This window comes from Epinephelus lanceolatus, chromosome 21 (assembly GCF_041903045.1).
Source record: "Epinephelus lanceolatus isolate andai-2023 chromosome 21, ASM4190304v1, whole genome shotgun sequence".
Lineage (NCBI taxonomy): Eukaryota > Metazoa > Chordata > Actinopteri > Perciformes > Serranidae > Epinephelus > Epinephelus lanceolatus.
Window position 1 is genome coordinate 26961796 of NC_135754.1, and position 26449 is coordinate 26988244.

General features: G+C 40.5%; 2 protein-coding genes across 5 annotated transcripts in view; one reads left to right on the forward strand and one right to left on the reverse strand.

Moving 5' to 3' along the window:
* Window positions 1-711: 711 nt before the first annotated feature.
* Window positions 712-4010, reverse strand: clrn3 (clarin 3). Its single transcript, XM_033611005.2, has 3 exons — window positions 3626-4010; window positions 1283-1468; window positions 712-1147 (listed from the first exon to the last, which is right to left on the reverse strand). The coding sequence occupies exons 1-3, from the start codon at window positions 3855-3857 to the stop codon at window positions 876-878; spliced, it is 690 nt and encodes a 229-aa protein (XP_033466896.1). The 5' UTR covers window positions 3858-4010; the 3' UTR covers window positions 712-875.
* A 2441-nt stretch (window positions 4011-6451) lies between these two features.
* The window catches only part of ptprea (protein tyrosine phosphatase receptor type Ea), a 95330-nt gene continuing 75332 nt past the window's right edge, over window positions 6452-26449 (forward strand). For all 4 annotated transcript variants that reach the window (XM_078163526.1, XM_078163527.1, XM_033611462.2 and 1 more), the window contains exon 1: window positions 6452-6601. The gene's annotated coding sequence lies outside the window, so the exon portion shown is untranslated. The remainder of the gene's footprint in view (window positions 6602-26449) is intronic.

Here is a 26449-nt window from a genome sequence, read left to right on the forward strand (position 1 = left end):
TAAGTAAACAATCCATGTCAGTGATTCAGAGGGTGCTAGCCTGAAAAAAACAGAAATTCTAATCAGATAAAAAAAATATATCCACACATTAAGTCATCTGTAACACTTGAAAGCTGTGTTGTGATTGATAGCATAAAGAGGGATTTAGACCTCTGCATTGAATTGACGCCATACCGGGTTCTGCATTGACGCAGACACTACACCATAACCTACGCCATAGCCAGAGGTGCACCTCCCTAGACAATTTGGTATGGGACCGCAGGTCTGTCCCAAGTCTGGGGTTTTCCAATAATGGGAATGCCTGTGAGAGTCCAAGTATGTGACTCCTGTGTCCTTCTTGCAGATTTTAACTTTGACTTTAACTTTGTCTTTCTTTAGTCAGACAATTTGACTTAGATCCCCCATGCTTAAAAAAAGACAAACCAAAGGAGTCATATTTTCTCTTTTACTCCTGCTCCAGGGGTAGGTGTTGAAGTTTTGCATTTACGTCAGCTCAGAGATAGAGGGCAGCAGAGATCAATTAATTCCTACATGCCTCTTCACACTGTCCTCCATCTACCTTACCTTCTATTTAAAGTTAAGCTTTGGGTTTTTCACAAAATACTCATCAACTACATACGTTTTGTGCTTGTGCTTGAATCTAGAACATTAAATGACAAGAATACAGATTAAAGTTGGCTGTAATTCCATCCTTTAAAAAAAAGAGCAACGTCATCACAGTTGTTTATTTACATTCACTTAATTTAGGCAAACTGTTGTTTCAGACTCATAACACAAAAAAAATGTCATTGGCTTTATGTATAGCTGTTGATTTCAGTCTGTAAAGAAAGTCTTGATGATCAATTTATTAATGTCACTGACTCCACTTCAGGCCACTAATACATCATTATCTCCTTGGGTGCGTCCTCTGTAGGCCTCTGCTGTTCTCTCCTCTGTGTGTAGGCTGCATGGTCGTACAAGTAGATCACAACAATGGCGGAGAGATAGAGCACTGGGCAAATGATGATCAGGTAGTATCCCAGCTTCATCTCTGAAGACTTGTTCCTCAGGATAGCATCTTCGTGCATGCTCTTTATCAATTCCTCTGCCATGTTGGTCACAAGGATGTTCACCGCGTATATGATGAGGACCAAAACGGACAAACACGCTGCAGACGAAAGACAGAAAAATTATATCCCAGCCACCACTTTGACATCTTCATCAGTGCTATGAAAAAACACGTGGATCTGTTTCTGATAGTTCACTCCCAGTTGCTTAGCGCTCCAGCATTTGTGTCACTTACCGCTGAGCGAGCTGCAGACGTAGACACCAACAGGCCCCATGTAGGTCTCATAAGGGTTGCTGACACTGTTGTAGAGGGAGACAAGGATGCTGCAGGCGGAGAACAGCAGACACAGGGCCAGCAGGCACAAAACCACACCGTGTAGGGCCACAAAGGTAACTCCTGTTTCTACCAGCGCAGGAAGCACTAAACACACACACAGTATGACACCTTTATGGTTATATAATCGTACCTGCATTATATACAGGCTCGTGAAACCATGTGAGCAGGCCTTATCTGTGTGAGAAGAATATTTAAACATGCTGTCCAGTTATTACAGTAATATCAACTCTAGTGATGATGTGTAGTATTTCTGTATCTTCACAGTTGTTTTGTTTTGAAGGGCCAGCTCACCCAAAATAAAATTTAAAGGTCTAGTGTGTAGGATTTATTGACATCTAGCAGTGAGGTTTTAACATTGCAACCAGCTAAAACTACAGTGTGACAAGCATGAAAATGCAAATGGCGCTGTCAGTGTTTGATTTGTCCGTTCTGGGCTACTGTAGAAACAACATGGCAGACTCTTCGAAAGAGGACCCGCTCTGTATGTAGATATCAAGGCCCCAGGAGAGCAGCTCAGCCTTGCTTCCAATTTTTCACTGTGGCCACTCGCGGTATTGCAGTGAAAAAATCTTGTGGCCAAAAAGCCCAAAATTTCCCCAGTGCAAAAGACTGTAAAACTGTTGACAGGATGCCTTGAACTGCAAACAAGGTCAATTATGACTCTTTTTTTCTTTTTTTTTTCAATCCACAGAGCTTTCATTCTCAAAAAACTTTCCTCGAGCTGAGCAATTTAAAAATCGTTGACATCATCACAATGTAAAAGTCTATGAGCCGAGCAGGAACCAGTGGGTGGGGCCAACAGGAGAAACACTACTGTGAACATACAGTATGGCAAGCCGTTTTAACATTTAATAGCTACTGATATCTGCAACATAATTTTGCCTAGTCAAAAAACTTTAAAAAAAATTTAAGATATCTGTAATTCAGTTTTGACTAGTAAGATTCAAACTACTTCATGTGTGATGTGTATGGGGTTTGTCATTATAGATATCTCCAATGTAGTTGCGGATATCTGCAACTGAATTATAGATACCTCTAATTCCAATTTGAGATATCTACAATTTAATTCTGACTAGTTATAATTCAAGTTCAAGATATCTTTAATTATCATCAGTTGAAGATATCTACATGGTCCTTTCTAGATATCTTGAATTAAGTTTCAGATAGTCAGAATGACGTAGATATCTCAAACTGGAATTAGAGATATCTACAATTCAGTTGCAGATATCCGCAATAAGAATTGCAGATATCCGCAACTACATTGGAGATATCTATAATGAGAAACCCCATACACATGAATGACAAAAGTAGTTTGAATCTTACTAGTCAAAACTGAATTACAGATATCTTAAATTAGAGTTTTGACTAGTCAGAATGACGTTATAGATATCTTCAATTAAAATGCATACTAGTCACAATGACATTACGACTAGTCAAAATGGTGTTGTTGATATCTATAATGGTAATTCCGGATAGTCAAACTTGGCGATTAAATGTTAAAATGGCTTGCCATAGGGCTGTATACTGTGAAGTAAACCCAGAAGCCTTAAACTTCTGGCTCAGGCACCATGGGTATTTAAAACAGCGCCTGTCTGTCATTTATCAAAAGTCTGAGGAAGAGCCGTGGGCTCAAAATGCCCAAATGGGATCTGCTTGGTGTGTGGACTTATTTGTTTCCTACTTTATATGCCAGGCAAACAACTCCATTGGAATGAATAGGTGCCATCTTGGCGTTTGGTATCTAGTTATTATTATGCAACTATAGTTGATATAAATGGCTCAATCTAAGCTAAAGAAAACACAACGATTCTTAGTTTCAGGTGATCATACACTAATGAAAACATAGTCAATAATGTCAATATATCCTCCTAAAACCTACTCACTGGACCTTTAAAAGAACACATTTCCTTATTAACCTCATTTACCCACGTTTAGTCAGATATCTGTCCTTGAGGCCTCTCTATGCCGAGTTTACTGTGGAAATACTTTCGACAGAAGAAATAGAACAGATTAAAAAAACAGTTGACGGTGTGTTCTTCTGATTATCTAGCGTAAACGTAACAGGGGCATGGCTTCAATTAAATTTTTCAGTGCTTTTGTTATAGGCAGGAATCTCAAAGACGGGAAGGCTGGAGAAAATACAACCCAAACTGTCAGCGTGGATATATTCTAAAGGTATGTAAGAGAGACAATATTTTGTAATGTTGGTGAACTGGCCCTTTTAGAGCCTTGGAAAGTTACCTTCGAAATCTCCTTCGCCTCCAAACGAGGGGCAGTACTGTCTGACCAAATACCCATCAAAAAGCGTCCAACTGATGTCAGCAGTTCCATTGGTGAAGTCACTTCCAATTCTTGTGCACTCCATGGTCGTCGTAGCCCACCTTCTTGACATGGCAAAGCCCATCACCCCAACAGATATGGCATTGAACTGCGCGCTAAGCATGAAATGCAGAATCTTCTTTAGGGAAGGCATTTTCGCTGTATTCCAGTCGCACTAGTTAAATCTGAATCCCAGCGTCTCTTCTCTAAAGCGCTGATGAAGCCTCAGAAGCAGATTAGGACCCTCTGATCCTCTAAAGATTCTGCGTATGAGCTACCTTCCTGGGTGGAGTGAAATGTGGACTGCTGGTCGTAAATTCTCTTGATTATGGCAGTGACCTTTGGTTTGAAAGGAAAACCCAGAGCTGGTTGTCATGGTAGGGACACTAGTTTTCCCAACATGATAGCTGTGTCACGTCTGGTCCCAGACTGCAAAGGTAAATCATATGTGTTTTCTGGCTGTTCAGTGAAGGCTATGAAATATTTCTGAAGCACTAGCTCTAGTAACATTGGATACACAATTAAAACTGAACAGAGCAACTTCAGGACATGTAAATCACACATTTTTAAAAAGACACTTTTTACATGTGCACGTCCTGATGTTTAGTGTCTACACACACCCTGTGGTGTATGTCGTGGAAACAGTGTTGTCTTGGATTCAAAGTCCTGTCCTCGAAATTGTACGGTCATAAAACACAAGGCAGATTAATTATTTACCTCCATCACTAAAACAAAGTTACTGGAAGAGGTGTGATGATTTGATCTCATGTATATGTCATCAAGCTGTGATAGGGGCTTGGTGTCAGTTCACAGAAGAGGTGCAACATTTTAACAAATTATTTACATTTAAAATTTGGTACATTAATATAAATAATGCCATAAAGAGGAAAACAAGCATGGAGAGAACACTCTGATCTGGTCTCTATAACTGTGTCACTCTACACCGTATGCCACCTGACTGGTGCCACTGATTTACGGCACAGAACAGGAAATAGTGTGCAGGAAAAGAGACAGAAAACCCAATACGCATCATCACTTAAATACACTAAAAACACCTATCACACCTTCAAACAAAGGCTCAAGTCCTGGTTTTTGGACGATCAGACGTGAACATTTCTAACTCAACACAGTAGCTCCCCCTAATGCTGCAATTGTTATTTCTGGTTTACATGCTGCTAACTTGCGTTATGTCCAGCTCTGCATGTGTATGTATGAAATATCTATTCTACTAACAGCATAGCTAACTTTCTGTGGCATGGCTTGTGTGTTAATGCATTTGACCATACATAATGACTGTTGTGTTTCTATCTCTGCATGTCTGACTGTAATACTAATCTGTGTGTTGGTGCTTCATGTCTGTTTGTGCTCACATGCTGTTTGTGGTTGTTGCGTTATTGTACTGATACTCTGCTGTTGCTTGTTGCTTTGCATGGCTTCTGTTTTATCTTGAGAATTTTGTTTGCTGTAGTTAATGCTGTCCTTATGCTGTCTTTGTCCTGTGACTTTGTTCTGTGAATTTTTTGGGGGGGTTTCAAACATCTTCCTAAAGGACTGCAGTTGAAAAAAATAATCCTAAATCTAAATCTAAATTATAACTGAAGAGGGCTGTTTACTCATGAAACATGTAAAGTGAGAACCAATTTGAAATACAGATGTGCTTCAGTTTTTTTTTTTAAACAAGAACAAACAACATTTTTATTGATAATTCATTCAGTAAGATGCACAAAGCATCAACAAACAAATAAACAAAAAAAACATACAACCCACCCACCAACCCAGAAACAAACAGAGAAAGCCAGACCAGCAAAAGAAAATAAACGACAAAAAAATTGATAAATAAATGAAAAATAATTCTAAAAAGAAATATACATAAATATAGAAAAGAAAGAAAAAGAATGTTAAAAAATAAATTAATAAAATAATTTCAAAAAATAAATAACTAATTAATTAAAAAAACAAAATAGATTAATAAAAATAAAAAATATAAATATATATAAATATATGTTTAAAAAATAAATACATTAAATAATTTCAAATAATAAAAAAATAAGACAATGAATTAATTTTTTTTTTTTTAAAAAAAGGATGAAAATTAATTGTGTGACATATGTAGAGGAGTATTACATGTTCCATTACAATTTTTCAGCTTCTATATCAGATGTGTTTCAATTTTGGGAGTCAAGTTATCGAATTGACTCGGTGCTGATTTGAAACTGTGTAGCTCTCTGTTGTTGTTGTTGTTGTTGTTGTTGTTGTTGTTTAAAAAAAAGCCTTCAAATGCAAAATGATTATGGATTATAATGTAAAATTATCAAAATGTGAAAGAGGCGAGGATTATAATATAGAGTATAATGTGTTCAATTAATATTTTATTTAATTCCTGTCTTTGGTGGAGTTGATATTCTGGGTTATCCTTTGATTAATATTCGGTTACCGACTGTGAGAATATGTGAAATAATCTTTGTTCTTTCCAGATGATATAAATAAAAATGATTCATTAAAATAAATATAAATGAAATAAAATAATAAAATTAAAAATAAAAATTAAAAATTAAATGAAAATATATTAATTCATTCATATTCATACATTCAGCAGCCGATTAAAATCAGGATTATCAGTGTGTCTTTTAACCAATAATGACCCAAAGTTTATTCCAATAATAAAGACAAACAACTCTACAGGCACTCTGAGACAAACACACACATGTTGTAATAAAGTGTGTGGCCAGGCTGTGGCTCCCTTTCTTCGCCAACCTCGCTGCTCGCTGACAGCCAGTTGTGTTATGTTGGAGTAAACACAAACTCCTCCTTCCCGGTGACAGGCGGCAACACTGAAGCATCGCCTCGCCTTTTCCCAGCACAATCTGCGCTCAGGACTAAACGCCGGTGCCATCAGAGGTGAGTGATAAGATTACTCCATGTCATTTTGCATTTAGTTTGGCGCGCGGAACACGTCAAATAATCAGTCATTTTCCTTTTTTTTCCTGTCACACGAAACGCCGTGTTACCTGGCCGTTACGCACAGCAGCAGCGCGCGGCTGATATTTCGTCCATTTCAGTTGCGTGTGCGGCTCAAACGTGCCACTGAACATATCTCTTATTAAACCGGTGACGTTTGTAGCTTAAAATCATCTGTGTGCTTTCAGTTTGACAACCTGCAGCCACTTGAGCCAACCCGGTGTGTCAATGTGGGTTAATGGAACAAGCGTTTGGAGTTTCTGTTCTCCCCTCGTGGTTTGTATTTTTCCTCGTTTGCATATTCAGTTTGTCCATTGCATTCATCACAGTGAAGATTATCAATCTTTCCTTCGTGTTCGGTGGCTGGATGTTTGTGTATGTGGGCTGCAGTTGAGCCAGTTTCAACATGTCGGTGAGCAGAGGCTGTATTGGTACTTCACATATCATGGATCTGCTAAGACTTGTTACTGATGGGGGACTCCTCAAGGTTTCTGAGATATGCTCTGAGATTATGACTCTTGAATGTAGTGTTGTCTGTGCGGATTTTAATTTTGAGTAGTTTGTAATATAAACATCATTGGACGTGATTAAACTCCACAGGGAAGATCTCTCCCAGGGGAGGTCAGGGGTCAGGGTCAGCAACTCATCACCCTTGGAGCAGATTGTCTCCAACAGGGTGCTGGGAGATGAACTGAGTCTGACGTTTGTCTAATCAGACCATGGAAATGAAAAGTTAAATGAACCAAGACTCCATCAAGATTGTGCTCCACTCACCATTAACAAGAGAACAGACTTTGACAGCCTATATTGCTGAAAAGACTTTAATTTAGACACCATTATGACACAGAGAACTCATCCACAGGCTCATAGTGAAACTAATTCTCCATACTTTTAATGTCTTCCTGTTTTTAGTGTTCGGACGGACCGATTCTGATAGTTAAACACTGTGTGTTGGCTGTATTTCTGGCCGCAACATAGCAAGACGTTAGACAATACACTGAGTTCATCAATGTCAGAGATGCTGCTTAATTACTTTGGATAAATCTTGTTGTCTGTCTGACGGGGGCAGGTGCTGCAGACTGAGCACAGCTGACTCTAGGAGCAACAGATGAGAAAAAGAACACAGATTTGAATGTGGAAAGTATAATTTCTGTCCTGAAAACAAGACAAATTCTAACAAGCAGCAAACAGGACTGTGAGGTCAGCCCCTCACTGTCCATATGGTACAATGATCATTGATATGCTTAACAGGTTGCTGTGACTTCCAATTTTTGCTAAACAGTGATCCATTCTGCTCCTTTACATTAAAAAGGTAACATTCTCAGAGACACCTGACTTCCCTTCAGATCAGCTCTAAAACTCTAAGCCAGGTGAGCAGAGGCCAACCTGTTAAAGGAAAACTTCAGTATTTTTCAGCTTGGACCCCATTTTCTGATGTTTTTGTGTCTAAAGCCCCGTTTCCACCAAACACTTTCAGTATGGTACCTTTGGAACCAACAGTAACCCTTCAGACATGGTACCTAGACCCTAGTGTTTCCACTGCAAACAGTACTCTTAAATGTGGGCGGGTTGTTGTCACTCACTGCTCCGTCCAGCACTCACTGTATTTCCTCATTACTGGTGACACAGATGGAAGTCTGCACCTCGTTTATCGTCCACAGAACGAGGCTGCACGCCGACATTTTCAGAACAAAATAAAACAGGCTGCAGTGAGAGTCTCTCTCCATGGGATATTTAAAAGTAGCGGGTTTGTGCGTTTAGTCCTTCTCAGGCAAGCTCAGGGGTTTAGTGTTGCTGGAGCCCACAGGAACTACGCTCCACTACGCTTTTTTTTTTTTTCTCAGAGTGAGGATTAGAATATATGCAGTTCACATAACCCGGCCAAAATTAATATATAAACACTTGAGGATCCACTCATTACTAAAAGTGTATGTCGTATAAAAACTAAAGTGATGGTCAAAGTTGTCACAGTGAAATTTAAGGTGTGTTGATGGATTCACGTCGTCACCTCATGCACTGAGTGACATTACCTAGTTATCGTTCCACCTTAAAAGTCACCAGCAGTCGGCCCAGTGAATTAAGTTATTTTGTTCTCAGACTCCAGCTGCTGTGAGAGGCAGCAAAACATCCTTTCATTTTATAGTTACAGTTTACTAATAAAACTCTCCACAGTATGAACAGTGGTTACATGAGCCTCAAAACCAGCCACAACTCAGCCCTGAGCAGAGTGACCGTCCTCTACTGACCAATCAACAGACTGCAGTGTTCACAGCTCCACCTTTTAGTACCAGATCTGTGTGCTAGGTACCCCAACAGAGGGGGGACCAAAAATGGGGACGGTACAGAACGGTTCCATTGGTACCATCCACAACTTTTCACAGTGGAAACAGAAAATAAAGCGCACCGAACTGAATCGAAACGGAAATGGGGCTTAATGACCAATGGGGACCACAGTTTTCAAAGTGATGCAGTATTGGGAAAGACGGCTGCAGCAGTTATTATTCAGTTGATTTTATTGTTTTTTTAAAACAACCTAGAAACATGGTGCATATACACTCTGAGTGCACAACATCCATCCTAAAGATGACGATATGCATGGATGTTTTCACCTTGCCTCGATGATACTGGATCATTGATCGTTGTTACACCCCTATTTGTTACTAATGTAATGTAGCATCACGTGACATACACCACTAGCATGCCACATACTAGCACTACGTTATATCACATGGGAAAGGAACAACAGGTTCCCCGGTGAAAGTCTGGCGTTTGTTTAATGGTGCACAATATCCTGAAGAGATTACTTTGCAGCCTGTTGGTCTCTCTCAATACTGTATCAATTTCAAAAAGTATTTTCTTTGTTAGTCACTTAAACAGAAAACATAGGAAGAACCATTCCAAGTTCAAAAACTACAGAAGTTTCCCTTTAAATCACAGCTTTTATTCTATGATATGAGATACCATAATTTAGCCGTCAATCAATGATATGTTACACATTTTAAAAAGCAGTGATTAAAACCCTTTATCATAATACACCTGTCGGCACTGAACTAGTCTTGTAGTTTTATATTCATGTAGCAGCCACCTGATGTATCCTCCTTCATCTTGACTTCACTATCTTTACTCTTTTGTCTCGTACGTAAACAGTCTGTGATATTTCAGTGTGAATTCCATTTCAATTATACAGCATAGACCTCGGGAAGAACAGCAATTACTGTGGCAGAAGCTAATGAGGAGGCATTGAAACAAACAAATAGTGCTTGCCAAGACAAATGAGACTGTGTAAGGACGCAGGAAGAAATAACATTTAACTGCTGAGTGCTGTCTGCAGATTGATTCGGCTTTCATCTTGTTAGAGTTCATATCTGACTTATACTTTATTCTCTTTGTGAGGCTTCTGGAGAGACAGAGAGAATATCAACTGTGTATCATGTGCCAGGATGTATTTCACCGGGAGAAGGTAGGCTGCGTAGTGCTGAAGTCTCTAAATAAAGTGGTGCAAAAACTCAACAGGTTTATAATTGCTGGAGCTATTTTCAACCTGCATTTAATTGGTGTTTAACACCCCGCCAAGATGTTCTTTTCTAGTGTTTTTTCCCCGGCTATAGTTAGAACTGTAAAAACGGCATATTGGAATGCTTGTAAGGTGCCTGTTATTTGAGCGTGGGTGTGCTGTGCGCAGCGAACAGATGTGGTGATTAATGAAAGCCACAGCGAGGTAGAGACGGACTGAGTTGTGCATACCTGGAGTTTCTAACAGCTTGCTGGATATAAACCTCAAATTGTCAGCCCCGGAGTAAATCCCCGCAGCTCGCCCACCCTCTATCTATCCGCCACCTCGCTCTGAGTCTTGGAAACGCTCAGATTCTAACTTTGAGCTGAGAGACTGCACACTGTGCTGCGCGCTCTCTGAGGCTGTAACCACATTAACTACGCTCTGCTTGAAGGTACACTTTTTTTTTTCTTTCTCTCAAACAGGCGGAGAAGGGACTAATTGGTGTAAAGTCACGACAATTAAGGACGAGCCTGGTCTGACCCAGAACTTGTCAGATATTTGCCGGCAGAAATGTTTTTAGCCAGCCTCGAAGGGGAGCTCCTGAATTAGGCATGGGAATGTCATAGTAATAAGTTCCTTTTGATACAAACAACATTTGTATCCAACCTGTTATTTTTCGGCGTGCCTCAGTGGAAGCTTGTTAAAGCACATTAAGCTGCAGTATGTTGCAACTGTAGGCTTGTTTGTGCTTGCGGCTAGTGCTACAGAATGCACAGCCTGCAGTCATCCTTTGGATTTTGGCATCGTGTGTAAATGATTTAGTAATGATAAAACATATTGTAATTCACAGTGAGGATATATTTAACCCTCACTTAACCAGGCAGTTGGATTAAAACAAAGCAATGGATGATTGGAGGGGTTGTATTAGATGTGGAATTATAGCAAAACACTATGAACTGTGATTGGAAACCAGAGTAGCAACAGTGAGAGCAAAACCAGGGAAAGCAGAAACGGAGCATGTGAGAGGTGTATTGCTTCCTGTTTGGACGATAGGATCCGGAAAGCCCCGCAGCCTCACAGAGAGGTGGGACCTCAGTGACGCAGAGAAGGTGTGTCTCCATCAGAGGAGGCCCAATTAAACACTTGCCTGCCACAAGGACAGTGTGCGGCTGTGCAAGCGGCTACCTGCAGCCTTCCCCCCTTCCACTCACCATCTGATCTGTGTCACACCCAGGGCCAGCACTGCTGCTGCGGCTGCTGCTGTGGAAGGCTAGTGAGACACCGCTGTGGCTGGTGATTGATATATGTACAAACTCAAGCTGTGCAGATTTGTGTTTGTTGACTATCAGCGGTGTTTAAAACTCAGCTGAGCCACTGCAGCACGGAAACAGCTGGACAGAGATCAAGGTTTCTCCCTTTTCAGATGCGTCAGAACTCACCCACCATCTGCTCAAAGGAGGCATTGTAAGTTGCTCCTCTGAGATAACAGTAGGGCAGAGCACGAGACACAAAAAAGAATCTAGCAAGGAGAAGTTAAAGCAAACTGTTCTGTTGTTCCAAAATAGTGCTGCAACTCCTGCAAAACCTTTCTGTCTGACCGAGGAGTCAAATAGAGTTGCAGCATTAGTTGATTAATTGATTAGTTAATGGAACAAAACAGTAATCAGAAATTGATTTAAGTCATTTTTCAAGCTTAAAGTCCAAACATTTGATGACTCCAGGTCAAATGTGTCAAGTTTGAACTGCTCGGACAAAATGAGACATTTGACACAATATTGGAATTGGAGTTTTGACTGTACATATAAGTTGGGTTTTCATCCAGATAGGGCAAATTTTAACAAAGTCTACTGAAAATAGGCAAAAGAAAATATTAATTTATATGCTTTAATATCTACTGTTGTTTTGCGAATATTAGGAGTTAGTTCATTGAGATAAGCGGTCAGAGCACACTGGATGGTGGAAATACAGAGTTTTAAAAAATAATATTGCAGTGATATGCTTTGTTTGGAAGAGTTCTGGTAACAGCCATGTTTGCTTTTTAATGTGTTAAAAGCCTTCCAGAGATGATGAAGAGCGCTTTCAGTGACTCATGCAATGATGGTACGTCATTTAGGGCTGGGCGATATAACGACTTTGTTCGTTATATCGATATATTTTCAAGCAAGATATAAATTTAGACAACACCATTTATATCGATAGGGTCAGGTTGCGTTACATGACGCATACCAGTGTGCATCTCTCCTCTCTGACACTCTCTGCACAGCTCCACCCCACTCACTCACAAGTTCTCCAGCAACACTGTAGCCGCAGACCTCCTGTCTGTTTCTGTAAGCTGAAATCATTTCCCTCAGTGGAAACAAAGCTTTTATTTGCTTTAATTTCACAGATAAGAAACAATAAATTGTGAAGACAATAAAGCCTCCACAAAAATAGCATTTTAAGTCTTGTGTGTGATTTATCCTGGCTTCATATGAGCAGAGGAAAAGTCCGCTAGCCACTAGGCTAATTTATACAATGTAAAATGCCATAGGCTTGTGCTAATAACATTAGCATGTTGTATTTGTTTGGAAAACGTGTTTAGTATAAGACAGTTGTTTTGTCAGTGAACCTTGTGAGTTGTAATGGAGCCAAATTTTGTAAAATTACCTTTGTTAAATGTTGCGGTTGTCCCTGGTTTCATATGAGTAGAGAAGATGTTTGCTAGCTGCTAGGCTAATTTATACAATGTAAAATGCCATAGGCTGGCGATAATAACATTAGCATGTTATATTTGTTTGGAAAACATGTTTAGTATAAGACAGTTGTTTTGTCAGTGAACCTTGTGAGTTGTAATGGAGCTGAATTTTGTAACGTTACCTTTGTTAAATGTTGCTGTTGTTCCTGGCTTCATATGAGTAGAGGAGACGTTTGTTATCTGCTAGGCTAACTTATACAATGTAAAATGCCATAGGCTTGTGCTAATAACGTTAGCATGTTGTATTTGTGGGGAAAATGTGTCCAGATAAAGACAAGTGTTTGTCTGTGAATGCTGCGAGTTATAGTGAAGCTGATTTGTGTACTTGTGTTTGAAATGGTCTCTATTAAGCCAGATTTAATGTGTGTTTAATGTGTGTTTTGAATCAACTAAACTTTACAACACTCTACAGCACGTTTTGGAAGTGTAACTGTTGTGCAGCTGCATATTTTCTAGAGGGGAATAAAATCCCTGTCTTTGCATTTTATTTTGATCACAGTTTGTTTTTATAAAAGTGCTTGTGATGTCTCAAATGTAGATTTGACTTGCAACTGAAAACTTGTAGCCCATTTCGCAGAAAATACCGAGATGTACATCATGTATCTCTAGTCAGCCTGTAAATACTGATATATTGTAAGTAGCGGCATTTGCCTTTTTTTTTTTATCGATACACCAAACTTTTCCTCCTCCCCAAAGTATAAAAACCTTTTGTGATATTTCAGGATTTTTTTTTCAAATTTTCAGCATTTCCAGTGAAAGTTTATTAATGCGCAAAACTGAAAAATGCACAAACACAGGTGGATGTAAATGCACCTATTGTAAGCTAAGCTGAGTTTGCTAAATTTAATTCCAGGGCATGATCAGAAAAGGAAACGCTTGTGACCAGGTTATGACCTTAGTATGAGCCTGGATTATGAGCAGTTCGACCAGATTTCTATCCCACCTGTTTCACATGAGGCTCGAAAAGGAGAACGTACCCTGCGTTTTGCAAGACAGATGCAGAACCAGGACAGTTAAAACTAATTTAATGCAACAGAATTATGTCTCTGTCCCTGTAATCACCTCGTGACCCCTCAGGTTTACCTTGGAAGCCCCTGGGGAATCCCAAACCCAAGGCTGGGAACCACTACTTTAAGCCCTTCTGGTTTTAATAAGAGAGCCCAGGGAAGTAGTGCATGATGTAACTCCACAACAGCTGCCCAGTGGTAATATGGGTGTATTCTCCCCTCCAGGCAACACATAGTTTCTCTATTGTATTTCTGTCAGTCGCTACATGAGCGCATTACAAAGTACACCACAGAGCTCTTAAAAGACACGTTTCGGGAGATTGAGCTGGTGACCTTGCAGTTGTTTTATGAGTCTCCAAAGGGGGAGAAACACATTGTTGAAAACCTTAAAGAACTGTATGTTTTTGTCTGTTTTTTTGGCTTGTAGAAACAGAAAAAAAGGACAGCAGACAGACAGAAGTTGTTTGTCATAATCACACAGCCTCATGCTTAACATCAGCTGCTGGTGGGGGCAGCATGTTGACAGATGTGATTTTAACATAACTTGTAGTCAATTGAGCTCTTCTGTTTTTTTTTTTTTTGGGCTGAAATATGGCAACCTAATTTGGTGACCTGCTCAGGGAAGGCAGGGTGGAGCAGCCCAGAAGAGATTAACTCCCAGCGCTACGTGGCCTGATTTAACTGAAAGCAAACATCTCCAGCTCTGGCTTAAAACATGTTTCAGTCCACTTTATTTTATCTGAATGAATGACTAGGAAAAACAAATATTAGGCCTTCTGTGGAAAACAAAGGGGAACCCACGGGCTGAGGAAATGCTTAATATCGCTTTGACAGCCAGGAAGAAAGGTACTGAGCTATTGTGGATTTTTCTCCCTTGAAGGCTGTTTGTTTGATCTCAAATCTGAGATGCAGTCATCTTATATGCACATAAGAAGTCACACCCACACATTTTCTAGATAGCCTGATGTTTATGATAATGTCTCTGGGGTTAAAAGATGATGCAAATACTGTGAAACTGAGGCTTACTATTACTAGTATATGTGTTCATACATGGAATCACTGTTGTTTCTCAAAAGGGCAGTTCACCCTCAAATCCAAATTACTTACATTTCCTCTTACCTGTAGTGCTGTTTGTCAGTCTAGATAGTTTTGATGTGAGTTGCCAAGTGTTGGAGATATCAGCTGTCTGCCTTCTCTCCAATATAATCGAACTCGATGGCACTCAGCTTGTGGTGCTCAAAAAAAAATATGTTAGAAAAACTCAACATCAATGTCTCTTTCTAGAAATCATGACCTGCTTACTCAAGATAATCCACAGACCTTGTTGTGAGCAGTTTCATGTAGGAACTATTTTCTGTCTATCGAACTGCACCCGCCAAATGTTAGGGCTGTGGCTGCAAAGAAACTTCCCCTGCAGTGATTACTGGTGGCTCAATAGTGTGATTATGTGGCACTGCTGCCATTTTTTTTTTTTTTTTTCACTAACAACTTAATTTATCCTGATTTTTGCACTTTATAAATAAGCCTTATTGTTAAGGTATTATTAGGTATGTTGTTAAATGACAAAGATGAAAGTGTTTTAAAACTAGTCCATACCCATTGGTAGCTTTGTCACCTTCTACCTATGCCAATCCTCAATACCTATGTGCAGTTTCACATAGATTGACCACGTCAGTGAGTAGAAAAATGTGGGACAGACAGAATGACTGACTGACAGAATGACACACTGACAGTTTCCGTGATTATGTACAGCATACCATACCATGACTTAGTCATGCCAAAAATTAGAAACAACAAACAAACATTGGTCCACAGGGGGAGCCACAGCGATTGGTTGCACTTTAGCCATTTTTAAGCGTTTTTCTGTTGTTATAGCGCCACCCAGTTGCCAATTAGAGTTCAATTTATGAGGCGTCCTGTTCTACATATCTACCAAGTTTAGTAAAAATCGATATGGCAGTTAGGCCTAGATAAGAAATTAGCTCTCTAGCGCCCCCATTTTGTTTGATGGGGTCAATAATGGAGGGGTCCCCTCAGATTATGTGTGGTCATATGCCTACAAAGTTGCGTGGTGATGGGTGAAACCCTTGAGATGTTATACACCTTTATGTGATGAGCCACGCCCTCCGCAATATTCATTGCCTTATAGAAGCTCAGTTTTAGTAAGTTTTCCAACTTTTGCCAAGAGGGAACTTTAGATATTGGTCCCTAGATTATGTTCACCCAGTTTCATGCAGATCGCTCAAACTTCCTAGGAAGAGATCGATTTTAAAGTGTTTTTCAAAAAATTCAAAATGGCAGAAAATCTGTATAACCGGAAGTTATGGGTTCTTGAGGCAAATGTGTTCCTCATGAGGAGAGGCATCTCTGTGCAAAGTTTCATGTCTCTACGACATACGGGGCATGAGATATGCCCATTCAAAGTTTGCAATTTCAATCGGTTGCTATAGTGCTCCCCTTTGGCCAACTGATGTAATATTACTTCATTCGCATCCTCCCATGACCCTCTACCACTGTGCCAAATTTCACATGGATTGACCAAGTCAGTGAGGAGAAGAACGTCAAACAGACACACAGACAGAGTTTTGGTCATTATATAGTAAAAGACAAATTAAATACTTGTTCATTTGGGATGCATGATAATATCAGCATGTCATCATTATCAGCCAATATCGTCTTTAACATGAACTATCAGGATCTGCCAACATGCTTTTCTTATTTTGCACAATAAATGAATATTACATACATTTAAAAAATATTGTATTTCATGTCTCCATCTGCATAATATGATGTTAATTCCACTACAGAAGAGACTTGATGATCACTAAAATTAGGTAGGGAAAAAGGTGAATATTTCAATACTGGTATCGGTTATCGGTCAGATGATTTTGTATATATCAGCATATCGGATATCGGCAAAAAAATCCACTATCGTGCATCCCTATTGTTCATTGTTAAATGCAGAACACAGAAGGCAGCGTTTTTTCATTGCGTCTATTTGCTATGATACAGAATATCTGCAGAAGTAAAAATGTTGGTGTAAGGTAGGGTACCTGCTCTGGTTGAAGGGAAAGCTGAAGCACCTGCTGGTCTTTGAGGCTAATTGCTCCTCTGTTGTCGTCGTTCAGCAATGTGACGGTTTGTCATTGTGGTCTTTGTCCTAACCTTCCTCTACTGTGATTTGGCAGCTGGGTAAAAAGTGACAGTGACGAACAGCTGTAGCGTTTTACCCAAAGTTGAATATTTTCCAGCTCTCGGCTTTCAGAAACAAATGGCAAATGTGCAGTGCTCAGCGCCTCGTCACACTGCTGGCATTTGTAGCTGAGCGTAAGTACATGGTGCTCCCATGAAAAAAGAAATCACATGAACATTCGGTTGGCTTGTCAGTTGCGCGGTAGTGCAACATTGCTGTTATCAACAGTCCTACCAACTATATTATTCCACAGAAGGAAACGCTACTGATGGGAGAGAGGTTGGTGCTTGTGAGCACGAGATGTAAACATGAATGGCGTCCTCCTTAGCTGTAAAGTTAGCTAGCTCAGAGCTACTAGGTGAGCTAGCAGTAGATGCACCCTTCCTTCTGTGCAGTGATACGGTTGGCGGGTGTGGTTCAATAGAGAGAAAGTAGTTCCTGTATGAAACTGCTCACAACAAGGACTGTGGAGTATCTTGAGTTAACGGGTCACAATCTCTGGAAAGAGACATTGCTGTTAGGTTTTTCAGATGTTCGGCACTTTGAATTTTCCCCCTTACACCATATTGAACTTCAGTGTTCTTGTGTGGACACAAACATGCAAAGTGGCTTTTTTGACTGATTCCAAAAGCAGCAGGCTGTGTCTCACGTGGCGACGGTGCATATATCTCCCCTCATTTCTGCAGCACCATAAAACCTGGCTGGAGAAGCATCAAGGTCCCACCCAGTCTTGTGACTCATGTTATCAGTCTCTGCGTGTAACGTCAGACAGTTTTGGGCAATACATCAGCACATGCAATTATTTTTTTCTTCTTGCTCCTCCATAAAATGCGACAATGACCAGCTCCAGCCCCCGTCTTTGCCGAAATGTTGTATCATGTTCTTTAAACAGTCTGACATCAAACATAGTTGGATTATAAAGTGTTTTGTTGGATGTTTTAGAGTTTACAGTCTCCTGAGAAACTGGCAGCCGATCATACATGAGATGAAAGTTGGGTGAGACTGGATGAGACAGAAAGAGAGTGAAAGAGGAAATAATGGTTTGGCTGTGTCACTACAGAGGTTGTTGACATGGAGGAGTACAGTGCTTAATGAATAATGGATGCTTACTAAAGCAACCCATTTCCTATTCATTCTTTCAAGGCTGCAACACAGGGAGTTGTGTGTGATCATCATGTCAGCCCTTCAATATTTTCATTGTGCTTCAGTAACATGATGCATTTTGAGGGCTCTGGAGTAACTCCAATAAACATTTTCACACAAGTACAATTCAGAGGGACTGCTTGTTTTGTTTGATCCCCGTGTCAGATAGAAAAAATTCAAACACACGGCACAGAGTCGTTGGTTCTAATCCTATTTTATTTATTCAAAGTCTTATCTTCTCCAAGGTTCCTTTTTAACATCAGTATTCCTGAGGCTTGTAGTACTTAAAAGTGCGTTGATCACATCACAAAGGCCTGTAGTGACAGCGACAAGCATTAATTCAGTGTTTGCGTCGTCACTTTTTGTGTTGAGCTGAAAAGAATGTGGCGTGGCGAGCCATTTCAGATCTATTTCATTAAAAGCACCTTTTAACTCACAGCTTTGCAGTGTTGAGGCCTTTTTCTTTTTTCGACTGTGATGAATGTGTCTAAATGAGCGCAGTTAGATGTGGCAGTGAGCCCACAGTCAGGGGTTAGCTGACATGCCCTGCATGCTGATAGGCATGTAAGGCTTAGGCGAGCGCCAGAAAGCGCTAATGTATGGGATGATAATCAGAGCTGTCCTGGATGATATAAATGACCAAGGTTAAAGGCAGCCCTGGTCATGCAGTATGTGTGAAATAAAATGAGGGGATGGACCTTGAACATGCTTCATCGTATTGAATTCCTGTCTGTGTATAATGATGTATTTTCAGCTGCTGTTATGTGATGGTGAGGCACAAAAAAAGAGCGGATAGGTTTTAGATAAAAAGCAAACACCTAGAGATGGAAGGACAAGCACAGAAAACAGGTTTATGACTGCTCCCCCACAGTGATGCAAGCTTTTTACATATAGTATCTGGCTTTCTCAGATGTCTGACAGGCTGCTAATTGGGAAGAACTGATAGTGATGAAGCCCAGCAGAAAACAAAAAGATTGAGTTGAGCCCAGCAGGTCTGAAGAGAGTTTTAAGGCTTGAGACTGGTATTGATATTTGAGAGAAATATCTGACAATTATAATTTAGCCCCAATATTCAACCGAATCACCAGAATAAAGTTGGTGTTGTATGTTTCCGCAAACCATGGTTACATTACATTTGTACGCTGTTATGTAGTGGACTTACATCTCATCAGTGCTGTGGTCAATGTGTAGTTATGTTTAGGCACAAAAACCTAATGGTTACGATCACGTTTTGGCTTGAAATACCTGGTGTTGGTGGCAAAATGCCAGCCAGAAAAGCAGTGATATTTCTGTAAAAAACAACTGCTTTTTGTGGCTCTATTCCAACAGGAAACACAGAGATGTCTTGGTAAAAAATAACTACTTGGCATGGCACTATCCTGGTTTGAAACACAGCAGTTTCTCAGCAAAAAACAACTGCTTTTTGTTACACTGTCCCCGATGGAAACACAATGACGTGTCACTATAAAACAACCACTACCCCAGCTGGAAATGGAGCAGTGTCAAGGTAATAAACAACTGCTGTTCGTGGCACTATCTCCGCTGGAAACACGGTGACGTCTTGTTAAAAAATAACTGCTTTTCAAGCACTTTCCTGGCTTAAAACACAGCAATGTTTTGGTAAATGACAACGCTTTTTGTGGCACTATCTTCGCTGGAAGTTCAGCAATGTCTCATTGCACTCTCCCTGGTGTAATGGGCCGTTAAAAAACAACCTCATTTCGTGGCATTATCCCCAGTGGGAAAACAACAACAGGTCACTAAAAAAGACACGTGGTTTCTAAAAGGTCACCCACAATGCAACCATGACTCAAAATACAAGCCGTTTTGTTTTGTGTTGGTCTCAAATGGTGGTCTGCAGCTTGGCGGGTAACTCGCCTAGGTGTCACGCTATCGATCATCCCCTCCACCTCCTGATTACAATGTCAGCTTATATACTATGTTACTTTAAAAAGTTGATATATGTATGAAATGTTACGGATGCAACGTGTCTGTGGTTTTCAGAAACCTACAATGCCAATATTTTCTTGTGGTGACTAGGCTGCAGTATTAATTTCTTTTGGCCAAACTAGCTCGAGAGATGTTGGTCTGTGGGTCAGTCACTCAACTTTAACTCTCATGTGTACTCTGAATACCCAAATGTCACATCTTAACTTAATTGAGATTTGTCTGTAATTGGCTGCTATTTATCCATTCATTTTGGTAGAGGGCAGATTTTTATGGCTGCTGTCATGACACTTGTTTGATTAATAGGCCGCCACATTTTATATTACTCATCAAAGATGTTGCTCCAGATGTCAACCCTCTAATAAAATCCTCGTATTTCATAAATGGCATTTGGTTAACATTATTATGCTCTACAAACAAGCCCTGTTTATAGTGTCATCACGTAAGATCAGAAAACAGTCATCAGTTATAATTTGGAGAAGATAATATAATAAGCCTGGTCCTCTTGGGGAGATTGGATTGATTCATCCATGTAAGAAAGAAGAAAACACACGCCACACCATGACTTTGTCACACTGACCTTCAGCTCTGGAAATGTAATCCATAAGTGCTGTGAAACATTTTCACTGTGCAGCGGGGTGTTACACATGAAAAACACAGGTCAACACTCCACATACATGCTTTCTTTTTTATTTCTATGGTTTTCATGCCAACAAACAAAACCAAGCGATGCTGTATGTTGCTAATCATTGCAGCATTTGGTCATACAATATGTTTTCCCACTGGGAAAGCACACTGTTGACAATCACACTCTTCTCAAACACTGCCAGAGCCTTTTTTTGTGCTCAGCAGAGACAATGCCAGATCCACACCATTCACTTACAACGATGGGATATTTGTTTGTCATAATTAGAGTCTGCCTTGATGCCAGCAGAGATTCAACCATGAAGAGCCATGAAGTGAGAGCTAGTAATTAGACGACAACCCCATATTCTGTATGTGGGGCTCATTTTCAGCTTTTATTTTCCCCCAAAAAGGTGTTAATTGAGTGTTGGTAAAAATATGCAAAAAAAAAAAAAAAAGTGAAATTGCTGTGTAGTTTTAGCATTCAGGTGTTTCTTAGAGAGTGCTTAATCAGCTTATTTGCATTTTCCTTCAATTTTACTCCTTATTTTCTTTTACTTGAAGGTTTTCATGCTGTAAATTATGGTGGTGAGCAAAAGAAAACAACAACTTCTGTCTGCGTGGGTGCATAAAGTTTGCATAAAGTAGGGCTGCAACGATTTTTTTTAGGGAAAAACTTCCTCTGAATGGATTAGTTGCTTTGCCTATAAAAAGTCAGAAATTAACTCAATTTGGCTCTTTTTTTAAAAAAAATTTTTTTTAATTTTTCAGTCAGTTTTTGGTCGAGGAAATGTCAGAAAATGTTGATCATTGTTTCGTCCAGAACCCAAAGATATTCAGTTTACTGTTACAGAGGAGCAAAGAAATCAGAAAATATAAGAATCTGAAATCAGAAATTTTCTTTCTTGTATTCTGTGTTTTATGTTTTGTTTGATTGTTCAAACTGTGATGGATGTTTTGACTCTCGACTGCGCAGCTAGTTTACCCTTGGGTATCAACAAAGTAACCTTAACCTGAACCTTTCTATTTCAGAACTGACAACACTACAATAGAATAAAGAATATTTGGATATAAAAAAGAAAACATGCATGCTGTGGGTCCACAAAATCAGTCTACTATATATTAGCGGTGTCTCAATTCAGGGCCTGTAGCCTTCAAAGGCTTTTGAAGACAGATTGTGTCACATCAACGTGACCAAGGCCGTCCTCAATTTTGAAGGATACTTAAAACACAGCCTTTTTTTCCCAGAATTTGGAGGATGAATCCTTTGTGACCCAGCCTATCCCAAGATGCATTGCGTGCCGGTGACAATTGGTTAACTAACAGTTGTTAACTAGCTAACGGTTAACTGTTGTTAACATTACTATTAGCTAAAAGCACACAGCTTTAACAATCTTAATTTAATAAGTTTACCTGAAAACGGTCCATCAGCCTGAAATGTATCAGACGCCAGTGTCTTTGGTGGTGAATCATTTCCACAAGTATTAAATAAAAAAAAATATGATAATTTCTTGGTCCATGATTTAGAGCTAACTAACTTACTAGCTTACGCCTCCTTTTGTCAAGCGCAGCTGGTTGCTAGGTTACAGGAACACCAATGGGTTGGGGCGAGAATAACTGGTGATGCAACCAGGAAATCCTCCACAGACCAGACCATCCTATTTCAGAGACCCTTCGGTTTGGCTGATGCAGTCTTCAAAGGACGTGGCTGACGTTGACCGTGAAGGCCGCGTCCTTTTAAAGGCTGCAGCCCCTGAATTGAGACACAGCTATTGTCTATGGAGCACCTCCTTCTCCAAGTATGAGACTTACTTCTCTGGTTTCTGACTTTGAGTAGCTCATGATGACAAATATTGATTGATCTTTGGTAGGCCATGGAAATAACATTTGAATCCCACTCAAATGAGCATCACATCATTAACAACGCATTGCCAGTTCCAAATTCATAAACTTGGATATAGAGGAAGTGGTTATGATTTACTGTGGAGCTTTTAGCTCTTTCATTATTGCACCACAAGTCTTGGAGATGTAGGGCTGCTACCTACACATGGTGATGATAATTGAGCAACATGTGCTAAAAGCCCAGTTCCTCCTATATCCACCCACACATCCTCTGGGCCTCCCCCCCTCATGGCGCTTCTCAGTAAGACAGTTGTGCGCTGGATAAGACGGAGCAGAGATCACAGGCAGTCATCGACAAACCCTGAGTGTTTTCACTGCTGCTCATAGAGAAGACATGGAGGCAAATGAGGTTAGAGATCACGGTAATCATAATAATGATGTGTCCCAGGGCTGAATATCACACAGTGTTTCTCTTTGTAGGCCCAGCCTCATCCGTGGGTGGCTGTCCACACAAACGTCTATTTTACTGCTGGTGAACTAGGAATTGTTCGAACCCTCTCTCTCCCTGCTTTCGCTCTCTTTCTGCATCTGGAGCCTAAGCAGAAGACAAATATACATTATGGGATATGTATTTTTAAAACAGGGAGTCTGCGTCCCCCGTGGGCTTCCTCCATGTGCTGTGTCTTTGCACAAAGACTAATTTGTTATCCTGCAACACGGCCACTTTAGAAAACAACCACACTGGATGCCCTCATTTGTGTATCGGTGTTGTTTGTTTTTATAAATCACACCACTTCCTGCTCTGCTGTCTTTGTGGTTTAAAGATCATATTCCAAATGCGTTTATTGTATTTCATTCACCATTGCCTACTTTACTACCAGGGTTGGGCCGGTGGAAACATTTTCAAACTGGTTTGATATTGGACCAAACACCAGACTGAACTAATATACCGAATTTTACTACAGGTATCACACTTGACTTAGCAGCTGTTCCTGAGTGGAACATAGTGACACCATGTCCTAACAGGAAACGAACATCCTACTATGTTGTTGCACCATGCAACAACAGAGCACTCAGTCCAGAATGAATCCATTGAATGGTAGCTATGAGCTGTGTGCTCAACATCAGACTGGCAGCATAACCACTTAAAAGACAGGTGCGTCTTTTTTATCTTCCCAAGTTTGTAGCGTTACTTTTTAAACATGTTTTTTATTGTGATATTTACTGGAAATAACATACAAAATAGCCAACAGCAAGTAGCCTAATGTTGGCTTGTTATTAGTAACAGTAATATACTCTTACCAAAGACGTTAAGCTCCCGAGCAATCTCTCTTCAGCCAGCTGCCACCTTATTTAGGTTTCTGGAAATAGGATGGTTCTATAGAAATAATTCCTCATCTTCATGATTCAGTCGTTCCTCGTCCATTGGGGAGCTTTCAAAGCAAGTGACAAAAATAAATAGAGTCAGGGTATCTGACAGAAGTTCAGTTCCAAACGGCAGTGTTGTGCCACTTGTGGCCAGTTAGGATACCTCAAGCCGAACCACCTCAAACCGAACTCAGACCATCTCCCGAGGTGATCTGTGTACGGTTCACTTCAGAGAGGTCTGAGTTCTCTTGGAGTGTTCATATATACGCAAAAAATGCTGAGTCATTGCTTTGAGTCCGTTTAGAGTGCTGAAAAGGACCAAGTTAGTTTTCTTTGAGACTAACTCTAACTCTACTGAAATTCTATCTCCATCATGTTGCCTGTCAGACACTAGTGGCTCCGTTATTCCATTAATAAACAAACATAATCTTATGTTTTCATGTTGTCATATTGCTTCTTAGTAATGCAATATAAGTTTGATTCAGTGCTGTGACGCCGTCAGCACAGGTTGCCGGTGCAGTCTGCTTTTTAATTCGTCAGAACGTGTCATAATGACGAGTACAGTTCAGCTGGTTTGGATAAAATCAAACTGGTTTGGGCTCGTACACTAGACGGTACCAACCAAACCAGAAATCGACCCATCTCTGTGTCCCACCATTGCCTGGTTTGCTGCTGTATTAGTCAACTGGCATTGCTGCACACAATGAGGCTTCCTGAAATGTGTGTTGGGGATTGTACATATGGAATTTGTCTGTAATTAGTTCCACATTTCTTTGTTTACCTTTCGCGAGTACAATCTCTCTGGGCTGTACATATTTAGGCCTTTTATCAGAACTTGTGGGCAGCGGAGTGTGACACATGAGAGACCCTCTGTTCGCAGCGGAGAGGGGCTCAACGAGGAGACAGGAAAGGATTTGATCATCAGATCTGTCCTCCCCGGAGAGGGAAAACGCCTTGCTCTCTTGAAGGCACTCCCTCATTTGCAGTCTTTTATGACTGCCTGGGATGAGCTGCTGTAAGATGTGGATGCAGGCGGTACTGCCGGCTTTATTAGAAGCACTGCATGCTGGGATTGTATCTCCAAACAGGGACTTGTTTTGTATTACAGTGTTTGTTTCTTGTTTTGTTTTTGATTTGAGACAAATGTTGAGTCTGTTGCGTCCTAGGCAGCATTTTAAACCAGATCTGACACGTGGACACAGCTCTGAGCCATCATAGTCTGACTTGGCTGGACTACAACAGGAAATAAGTAAAAGGCTCTGCTATTAATTCATGACTTTACTGTCACATCCAGCAGCTGCGCCCCAGCAGGGGACTAGTTAGCCGCTTAGTTACCCAGAAAGATGCCTTCAGTCTTGTGGTAAAAACTCATTAGTGCAGACTAGTTTGAGTCCAGTTTTATTATGTTCATCTTGAGCTGCATGCTGCTTCTCCTGTGTGCCTGCATCAGTGAGCAGTTGGTCCTTCAGCGCTGTGCACTTTTGTCCTGAAAACAGCCCGAACTCCCGCGGCTCTGCGTGATTGTTTTCATTAGTCTGCCGGCGGTAGCTTGGTACTACCAGCCGCCACTGTGCCTGTCATTTTCCAAGAGCTCCAAAAATATGTGGAGGTGAGGAAGAGGGTTGTTTTTATAGCTTCCCCACCCATGCTGTTACTATCATATCAGTGTGGTGTCTGATATAAAACCTACATGCTCCAGGCCACACATTTCCCCTGCATTCCTGCGCCTGTAATTGGTTATTGTCGAAATACGTAAGGGGGGTTGGGTGTAAGCTGTGGAGGGGAAATGAAGAGAAAGCGGGAGAGAAAATTGGGGGTGGGTCTCACTTCATACGACAACCACAAGCCCAACTGGGAAAGATGAAACACAGGAAGCTATGGTTGCTGGTGCCAAAATACATCCCCCCACGATGAAGAGGAATTTCTAACACATCTTTCATTTGCATGTGTTCAATTAGGTTTCCTTCAGATCCTGCTGGGGTGACGGTGGCACAGGCTGCTTCTGGGATCTCCTGTCTTAAAGCGCGGTGGTTGCCAGATATGATTGGGTGTGCCAGAATTTGGGCTCTGAGCTCATTTGTTTGGGTTTTATTTTCTGGGGAGTGATGTAGAGGAGGGGCAAACCTACATACGCTGTGTACCTTTTATCCTGGAGCTGATAAATCATAGTGTAAATTATAATACTGCTGAAATATTACCTCCGTCAAGGAGGTTATGTTTTCGCCGGATTTTGATGACATTTTCAGGAAAGGTTGATAATGGGACAAGAAACAGATGATAAAATTTTGAAGCGAAGTGGATAAAATAATAAAATGGTGGGAAATCCGAGCTGCTTGGCAGAGGTCTGCGCTCTCCGAGTGCTTTTCTAGTTAGTTGATAAGTTGATTTAAAGAAGCTTAATTGACAACAATTTAAAAATAAACCTCATATGTCA

Bases quoted from the DNA above. Each gene is read 5' to 3' on its own strand.
- clrn3 (XM_033611005.2), bottom strand. From the start codon at position 3,857: ATGCCTTCCCTAAAGAAGATTCTGCATTTCATGCTTAGCGCGCAGTTC. The intron at 1,469-3,625 runs GTAACTTTCCAA...GTGTGTGTTTAG, and splicing joins AGGCGAAGGAGATTTCGAAG to TGCTTCCTGCGCTGGTAGAA. The intron at 1,148-1,282 runs GTAAGTGACACA...TTTCGTCTGCAG, and splicing joins CGTCTGCAGCTCGCTCAGCG to CGTGTTTGTCCGTTTTGGTC.